Source organism: Penaeus vannamei, chromosome 35 (genome assembly GCF_042767895.1).
Source record: "Penaeus vannamei isolate JL-2024 chromosome 35, ASM4276789v1, whole genome shotgun sequence".
NCBI lineage: Eukaryota > Metazoa > Arthropoda > Malacostraca > Decapoda > Penaeidae > Penaeus > Penaeus vannamei.
In genome coordinates, this window is record NC_091583.1 from 22409558 (window position 1) to 22419557 (window position 10000).

Consider the following 10000-nt stretch of genomic DNA (forward strand, 5'->3'; position numbering starts at 1 on the left):
ATCCAAGTTGCTGAGAACCTCCGCGCCACTCCTCTTTCAGTACCGTCCACTTATGCGCATGGTCTTGGCCAGTACCTCGGTGCGTCCCTCTTTGATACACGTCTTTCGCAAGGTCTTTGTATGTGCTCCTTTCCAAAGCAGTGCAAACCGCACTGACCGATCCAGTTTCTCACCATGACCCGTAGTAAGGCACTTTATCCATGTATTTTGTAATATTTGGAGGCAAGTGTTCGGGTGTAAGGCGAGGCCCCCTCACTCTCTTCATCGCCACAACGAAGTCCACCTAAAACCTGAAAGATTTTCAGGTTAATTCGAGCAACATGACCTTCCCTATGGTCTCCCAGACACTTCTTGATATCGTTTTGTCTCTAGAAGGCTTTGGAGCGCGGAGATTCTCCTCACACTTAGTCCCACGCGCCACACGTGTTAATTCAGATCTCGGTAGTTCGTAAACTGACGGCCCTGCGTGCCCGCCGGCGTGGGTGTGCGACTCGCCCGATGCCTCAAGCAACACTGAGTCTCCCTGTCCTCCCCTCCCATACCCGGCCCTGCCCTCCTCCCGACCCTCCATTCCCCTTCTTTTCCTGCCCCTCCCTCCCCATCGTTACGCTCCCTCCCCCCATCCCCAACCATCCCCGCCCCTGACCCGCCGGCCTACGCAGACCATGACCGCCCCCCTCGCCGCAGACGCAGCTCCGGCCGCTGCGTGCCCGGGGCGTCGTCGTCTGCGCCTCGCACGGAGGGCCGGAGGTGAGAAGACGCATTTCGGCGGACAGAAAGCCATTCGTTTTCGCTTAATCATCCCTGAAAAGGCTGAGAAAAGCGGGAATTGTTCAGTCATAAGTAAATGCCGGGCACCGTGCCCCGCTTCCACCTCCGCCTGGCACAGTGCCACCCCCAGCCCTCCTCCCCTCCTTTCGTCTTACGTACGGAGGTAGACATACACCGCCAGTACATCTAAGAAACAAGCACAACTGTAAACATACTCGAATATATGCACTAGTACATTCACAAGGCATTCACTCATCATAAATGGTTCATATTCATTTGCATATTCACGCGCACTTGCACCCACACATACACGTACAAGCGCCCGAGCGCTCATCCCCCCCCCCCGCACACACACAAACACGCACATGCACCCCCCCCCCCAACACACGCGCGCACGCGCGCGCACGCGCAGCCACATGCACACATTTATTTGTACTTAAACAGTTACATAAACGCTCTGGTGAGAATTGAAAATTAGTTTGCTACAATCTAAGGTTTATAAATAAACTTATTTAATTAATTTTGGTGGTGCATATTGCTGTTTTACCATGAACTCCCATGAGCTTCTCATGATAACGTAAACGTGGCGCTGTTTATTTCCCAATGTCATACACAGATATATTTTGTAAACCCATCGGTATGCAATACAGACTCGACGTGCACTTTTTCTATTTAGTCTTCATCCTTTTATCCTTCAGTAAAAGCGTTACTGTAACACTGGCAATATTGTTGGGTGAAAGTGCTGTTGCAGAGCATTCGATTGCCGGATTTGCGCAATTCATCTATCACTTTGAAAATATAAATCGGATGAAGTCAATAAACACGATTTTATCACTTAAAATATTATTTATCATGTTTTCATTCGCGTGATCAATTTTGATGAATGGCATGACTGTATATCACTTTTAATAAATGTCCAGTAAGCGGTTCATCACACAAAATAAATGAAATGAACAGTACATCATTCATTGCGTATTTTTAATATTTACATGTCAGGATAAAAGTTTGATGTTCAGCGTCATATGTTATGCCCATAAATTTTCAGGTATATACGCTGATACACACAAGCACATGCACACTTTTACGCACATACATGCACACGTTCCCGTTCTCACTCAGGCGGACACGTTCACGCTCACTCGCACGCAAGGTGTGCTTATATAGACCTTACTCGCACACACACGTTCGCGTTCACGCATACTTCCTCTTACACTTACACGTTTCCGCTTACTCACACTTACACTTATAAGTTTACGCTTACTCACACTTACACTTACACACAGGCACTGGACGCGCAGGCACACGCACGCACGCAAACACGCACGCACACAAAGACACACGCACACACGCACACGAGCACACACGCACACGAGCACACACGCACACGCACACGCACACGCACGCACGCACGCACGCACGCACGCACGCACACACACACACACACACACACACACACACACACACACACACACACACACACGCACGCACGCACGCACGCACGCACGCACGCACGCACGCACGCATACGCACACGCACACGCACACGCATGCATACATGTAAAGTAACAACGAGTGCCATTTTGCTGTATTGTTTCTGGACATGAAGTTGCCGCAGTGAATTATTTGGCGACATTTCAGATGTAGGGGCGCTGCATCACATAAAACATACTCTCGTTCTTTTTCTACGATAAACAGAAGAGCGAGTGGGTGAGCGAATACGCGTGAGTGAGTGAGTGGGTGAGTGTGACAGAGTGGATGAGCGAGTGAGTGGTTGGGCGAGTGGGTGGGTGAGCGTGTGAGTGGGTGATTTTGGAAGTGATTGGGTAAGTGGATGAATGAGTGGGTGAGTGAGTGTTGCGATGATTGAAAAGGTGGGCGAGCGGATGAGAGAGTGAGTGTATGTGTATGTGTGTGTTTGATAAGAAACCAAATATTTTTCAATTTGCTTTAAATGGCTCCCAACCCCATGGCCAAGAAGGGTTTTCTGGAGGTTGCCGGAGGATCTTAAAAATAATAAATAAAAGTCCACAGCTGGATATGCAAGTAAAAGTTAATGTTTCATAACACTTGTTTTCTCCCGTTTCAAATTTATTGAGATTCACTGTGTTAGTAATATAAACCTATGTAAATAGAATAACGTAATTATAATCATCTGCAAGTATATCTGCCAAAAAGATGGTTGAATTTATTATATGTTCACACATTTAGGGTCACAAATACAGTATAAGACTGTATTTAGGATCGCAACCAAAAAGCATTCTTTACTTCAAGACTGCTGCCATATTTCTAGTTGATTCAGTGCTAATATTCCCATTTCATATTAATCAAAACTTCATATTTAAGACCTTGGATATTAAACGCACATTACTATCAGTCTAGCTATTGTTGACATACAAGTAATATGCATTCCATAACATTTATGACACTGTCGCTATGGATACATCATTCGGTTGCACCAACTAGTACATTCAAAATAATTTCACTGTACCAGGAAGGAATATTGCTAAACCGTCTTTTACTTCCGTTTATTCAATGTTCATTTCCTTCCAGAAGTAGCATATAATAGACAGGACTGAATGAAACCAGTATATTACTCCAAGTAATGTATTGCTGAAGGGTTGGAATGTAGTTACAGAACCAAGCAAGAAGAAGAACCTCACCAGTGGTTGTTTTTCAGGAACAAGCACTTAGACTCTTGAACTCTTGAGTCAATGCTCCTGTGATTCCGACTGCCGTGATTCTGAAGGCTGGGTCTCTCAGGTAACAAGGTCAAGGGAGTGTGACACAAAAGAAAGACAGTAATGGTGACAGCCAATTGAATTTTTCTTAGGGGGGGTTGTTTCATTATATGATAAATGTTTTACAATGTCTATAGCTAATTACATTATCATAACTATTTTTCTACAGGAAGACACTTTACACATTGCTGAGCATACATAGAAAATCTTTTATATTGCAAATTAGGAAAGGCAGTTTTGAGAACAAGCTTCACTTGCATAAAGATGTTTCTAAAATGTTCTACATAGGTATCAAACAAGAATTATTTGCCAATGTAAAACTTCTTAGTATGTAAAATTTTCCACCTTGATATTTATGGATGGAGTCAAACCTATATAAAGAATATATTTGTGCTGATGAAGATTTTAAAAGAATATGTTAGCAGTTCTGTACAATTATTCATCAACTGTTTATACTGGTAAATCAAAAAATATTCCTATTTTTTGTTAATGAAGTTACAAACAGAAAATGGAGGCATTTCCCTTAATATTAAAACCAAAAATTTTATATTTTTTGGATAGGACAGAATGCATGGAACCATTTGCCACCATTTAACATTACTCATGATCAGTCTTATTTATGATGCAGAATAAAATATATAATTTTGTCTATTTTGCCTATTTGAAAGTATACATGATGGAATAAACTGTATTTGTAGAAATATTTGAAATTCATGAATTTCCATCATAGAGATAAAACATGGCTAAATACTTATAAATATGAATACGTATGGAATAAAAAGATTACATAAGAGACAAGCCAAAAGAAATAGATTCCTAAAGTATGTGTTTTGTACATGGAGGAAAAAAAAAATTATATAGCTTATGTTCTTTTATAAGTTTTCTGTTAAAAATACACTTGGTTCTGTTAATACAGTGCTAGATTTACAGAATACTAATATTCTGCAGATATATTGCTGTTGAGATCAGTCAGTGGGACTATAGATTTTCTGTGATTTTCAAGCTGGTGAATTGGCATATGATAAAATGGTATCCAATTATAGTAGGACCAACAATCTTTACATTACACATAGTACTAATCAACTGATCATCCCATAAGCCAGCTTTGGGAACTGTGTTTGTATATACACACATGCATGAATGCTAGGCCAATTTAGCCTAATTTCGTAGAACTTTAGGAACAGAAAAGCTAAGCCAATTGGTCAAAATAAATCCTTAAAGCTCTCAATATCCTTTTGCAATAAGGGAGATATCCCCAATTAAAATGGAAAATCCTTCTTAACTCTTTGCTTTGGGTAGGGCATAAAAACCTCTTCAACTGTTGTCTTGTAAATCATACATTTACTTTACATATATATATACTGTGGTTTTGATCACTGCCTCGTGACCTTATGTACATCTGTTGCTTTAAGCACACCTGTAAGTTTGGACACTTATAGAAACTGCACAACAAACTTGGTTTCTACTTGGTATGTGGTTAACACAGGCATCATATCAAAAGTTATATTACAAACAAACCTGATTATATATAAAGGTTATCTACCTAATATATACCTATTGTATAATAGCAACCTTATATAAAATTAAAAGAACTGGCTATAAGCACTCGTATGACTAGTATACTAATATCTCAATCAAACCAAAAAACTACTGCTAGTTTTGATGAGTACAGCACATTATCTCTCACAAGATCCATACTTCCACATATATATATATAAAAATGGTTTTATTTTTACATTTTACAAAATTGTGTAAACATTTAAGGGTTGTATATCTGAAGGAATGACAGCAAGTAGAGGTGGTCTGTCTAATACATGACAGACCTGATAAATATAATCAGTATCAAAATAAATAATAACATTTAATGAAATACCACCCTGAAGTGAAGATTCCCCCAGAGAAAATATGGAATTGAAAATCTTGAATACGTGTGGAAAAGTACAGTATGTTACTGCCACCTCCACCCATAATACTGATGAAAATGCCTCCATAGTACTAAGCTATTAGAGCCATGAATTGCCTTCCAAATTCATGCTTGAGGAAAAGGTTTTTACAATAAAATCATCTAACTTATGTATTTATCTGGAATGACAAAAAATGGGAAAAAAAGAAAAGAAAAAAAAAGAAAGAAAAAAAGGCTCGAGCATGAATTTACGGCAGTGGATCAATTCCTTTCCTTCTCACCCATCACTCTAATCATTTACCCAAAAATCACAGTTTAAAGAGAGAGAATTCACAAACTGAGATGTCAATCCTCAGTCATAAAAGAATATACAATTTCACACACTTTTTTTTCTACTACTTTAAAACTGTCATCAGGTTCCTTACATCCTACTCATAAAGAACATTTGTAATATTGCAAAATGAGATAGCAATGACAAAATTTTCATGACTTAAAAAGCTCCACTAAGCACAATTTAACATAAAAATGAATCAAAGATGTACATGAGCTCCCAGCTGTTGAACATATAATTATCTATATATTTCTTCCTTCTGACAAACGAGACTCTCAATACAGTGTGATAAATCATAAACGAGCATGTGCAAAGGTCCCTTCACCACAAGCCAACCTGTGGTTATATTGCTGCCATATAAAATGCTAATCTGAAAGCTAATTCCTTAAGATTAAACTGTACACGAGACTCAGTTTGTTTGTCTATTCAATTAAAATAACTTTCCAGTCATGTTCATCTGTGTAGAATGCTTTCTTTACTTTGCTATCACATTCTCTATGACTCTAGTTCATTTGTGCACTTGCAAACCTTGCAACAAAAAGACTATAGCATCCATAATAAAATTTAGCTTCCTTCTCCTAAGCTATTTCTGGCTCCCACTAGAACACTTCTGAAGCTTTTTAAAAATATGGATTAAATGCAGTCTGTTAAGGTGTTTTTTTTCCCCAGGTTTCACTATATATTTTGAAGCAGCAAAATTTTAGTTTCTACATCTGTGAAGACTTCAGGCTATAATCTTTTGATTATATTCCTGTGACTGAATTATGTTTATGAATATCATAATTTGCTAATACAAGATTTTTGTAACATTACTGACACCAGGAATCTAAACTGGAAGTTCAATTCTCTGCAATGTAAATATAAACAAAAATCCAATGAAAAAAAAAAAGATTATTTCACTACAATCCTCATAGTCCTTCCTTAAAGTTACAGCTGAAGACCAGGATAGTTTTCAAAATGTTTCTTTTCATATTCTATCAGTCCAAATGAATTATCAGAAAACTTTTTTTTTCATAATCAGGTTTCATTTGTGCTTTTGTAAAGTTGCAGCTAAATTTGCTGCCATCAAGGCTTAAACCTAAAATTACTATTTACAATGATAATTATGATTCATGTAAGATTATTGTGCAAACACACCTTCAGTGAATGACTCATTAAATTCTGCTGATTTGAGAATTATGTCAACCAGAAATTACACATTTAATTTCTGTAAGTATACATAACCGTAACACGTATTTTGTTACAGATATGGCCCTTTTGTTCCCTTTGCACAACTATTTATACTTGGGAAATTAATCTTGACCTAAGAATGGCTTTCATTATTCTCATTTAAAATAAACATTCCTGTACCATGTTATTATTACTTCTCTGCTTAATTTTACCTTTTGCGTAAATTATGCCAAGACCTAATCAATCCCGAACACAAATAGTTGTTTTCTTAAATAATTTTGTATTTACAGTGCAATTTTAGTCATACAGCAGCAGCTGTTCTCAATAGCTTAAAGAAAAGAAAATTCACTGATGTGGTTCATGACTACAGGTTGATCTTGAATAAAGTACTTATGAAGACTGAACCCCTTGCTCTGGGGCGCATGAGCATGGTCGTGGGGTGGCGGGGGCTGAGCCTGACATGGATGAGCTTGGGGGAGGGATGGGCACATTCAGTGGACGACCTGCCATCAGGTCTTTCATTTTCTGATGAATGATGGGGAAGGTCGGTCTGTCATGAGGCCGCCGCTGCCAACACCAGGTTAACAAGGAGTAAGCCTCGGGAGGGCAGTGGTCGGGACATGAGAGAATTCCTCCCTCCTTCAGGAAACAAACAACCTCTTCATGTGTCATTCCATAGTATGGTTGTAATGCAAAAGAAAATATTTCCCATAAACATACCCCAAAGGCCCAGACATCACTCTCTACAGTGTATTTATTATATAAAATGCTCTCTAGTGGCATCCAGCGAATGGGGATGGCATCACTGTCATCTCCCCTATAGTAATCTGCAATGTAAATCTTTTGAGATAGACCAAAATCTGCTATCTTAACTGTCATGTCTTCACCAATAAGGCAATTTCTTGTTGCAAGATCTCGGTGCACAAACTTCCGGTCTGACAAGTAAACCATACCAGAAGCAATCTGGGTAGCAATCCACAACATATCCTTGTAGCTAAGTTTTGTATCACTAAAAGTATCCCCATTTGAAGACCTTACGATGTAGTTGGTTGGAGAACATGACCTGAGGAACTCATTAAGGTCTCCACGTCCCATGTACTCAAACAGGAGACACATAGGTCTCCCAACAGCACACACTCCAAGTAACCTCACTATATTTGGATGGTCAAACTCTGCCAGAATACAAGCTTCTCTCTCAAAGTCCCCAAGCATGTCCTCTGATGCCTCTTCCTTCAGGACCTTGACAGCCACCATGGTAAGCTCCTCACCAGCAACCAGACCAGGTGCCTTGCCCTAAAATTTCAGAAATGTATTATTAATTTGGGTTGCACGCACTTTGTATACTTTTGCATAAACTAATAGCTCTTCTTCATTATACTGAATAAATGATCAAGTTTCAAGCAAAAGTCTGACTTCATCTCAATTTTTTTTCTTCCCTCTTACCTGGAAAACTCGGCCAAAGGCTCCTTGCCCAAGATCACGTATGTATATGATGCTATTCCTGTCGTACTGAAGCTTCTCTAGTTTGGGGTTCAGCTGAGCACAAGTTTGATGGTATGCGGAGTTACTTGGCAGTTTTGTTAAATCAATGTCTGCCTCCTGTTCAATGAATAAAGAGAATATATTACAGGATATTGGTTATGGATAAGTAAAAAGCACCCCTTTCTAAAGTGGATTTACAATAAGGTGTTATTGCTTTTGTTTGAAATTATATTGAATTACATTTATAAAAATATGTTTTTAGACATGCTAAGCCATCAGTATATGCAGACTGAATGAAAAATACTGTTCAAATAATACAGTAGTACATTTAAAAGTTTCCATGAAATCTTTCAATAGCATGCTGTTAAATATTAACAAACACATGAAATACTTTAGTGCTTCAACATCATCACATTAATATTTGGGATATTAAGCTTACACAACCAAAAAGCAATATTTACCTGAGTGGTAGGAGCCGAGTAGCCCCGTTTAGCATGAACCAGTTTGTGTATAAGGAGAGCACTGAGAGCCAGGAGCAGTAGGACACCCAGACCAGCCCCTCCTGATATCATCATCATCCAAGGACTGATAACAATGTCTGTGTCTTCCTCCTCTAGTCCCTGAACGCCCTCCAGCACAGCACTGTCTGATGCTGCATTAATTGTTCAGGTTTGAATTTGATCCTTTTATTTTGAGACTTTATCAATTAGTGAAAAAAGTTTTCCTGGTCTGACTGAACATTCAAGATAGATGACAGTGCTTGTGTAATGTGACTTTTCTTTGAATTAGCATAACAGTTTAGAGTTTCAAATATATCTTTACAAGGACTATTCATACAGTAAGAGAAATCCAGAAATTATGTATTTCTAAAACTAATAATTTAGCATTCACTATTTTTTCCTGTTCATCATTAGCATTTCAGTTTGGCCACATGTAATTTATTTTGCATTAATGTAAATAACCTAGAATCTAAATATTTAATGTGCAAAAAAAATGAAGTTATGCTCTAAAATAAAGTTTTCTTTGTTATTCATACAAATTAAGTATCATAAACTAATAATCACTAGTCTTAAACTATGGAGTGCATTTATCTCTTACCACAGAGAGGAATGCTGCAGTGTTGCCAACGAATGAGTGGGTCCATGGTATAACACCAAGGATAGGGTTCTTCTCCCCCAGCATTCCTGCAGTAGTTCTCGGCGTCCTGTATCTCGGGGAACACGGTGGGCGGACGATGGTGCTTGTGTGGTTCCTGCGAGTCCCACCGCTGGCAGGCAATCCCGTTCATTGTTGTATTCTGCTTGCCGAAGTACCAGCGGCCGCGACCCTTCCGGCAGTTGTCTGGGAGGATAAAAGCGGTCAGGAGGCTTGCCTATAAAATGCTCATGTTTAAAAATGAATAGAAAACCTACATGTGTAATAAATATTGGTTATGATACGTGATTTTGGCCTAAGCAGGACCTAACAATGTCCAAGAAGGCAGGGTTCATCCTGTGTCATCCTCAAATACCTTCTAAGCTATACTAGACAAGCGTAACAACATCCCTGCCAATCTTATCATATATTCAACGTAACATTCTATATCATAACCATTGAGGCAAAGAAC

The 10000-nt window shown here is 39.0% G+C and overlaps 2 protein-coding genes across 6 annotated transcripts in view; both read right to left on the bottom strand.

The window, feature by feature from the left end:
• The window catches only part of LOC113819196 (TWiK family of potassium channels protein 18), a 2720-nt gene extending 2195 nt beyond the window's left edge, over positions 1-525 (bottom strand). The window contains exon 1 of the mRNA XM_027371440.2: positions 1-525. This exon is cut by the window's left edge and continues 2195 nt beyond it. The gene's annotated coding sequence lies outside the window, so the exon portion shown is untranslated.
• A 2835-nt stretch (positions 526-3360) lies between these two features.
• Positions 3361-10000, bottom strand: part of LOC138859384 (tyrosine-protein kinase transmembrane receptor Ror2-like) — a 326276-nt gene continuing 319636 nt past the window's right edge. For all 5 annotated transcript variants that reach the window (XM_070114261.1, XM_070114260.1, XM_070114259.1 and 2 more), the window contains 4 exons: positions 9493-9735; positions 8856-9046; positions 8356-8511; positions 3361-8205 (listed from right to left, as the gene is read on the bottom strand). In XM_070114261.1, coding sequence (XP_069970362.1) covers positions 7303-8205; positions 8356-8511; positions 8856-9046; positions 9493-9735 — 1493 coding nt within the window. In that variant the 3' untranslated portion in view covers positions 3361-7302. The remainder of the gene's footprint in view (positions 8206-8355; positions 8512-8855; positions 9047-9492; positions 9736-10000) is intronic.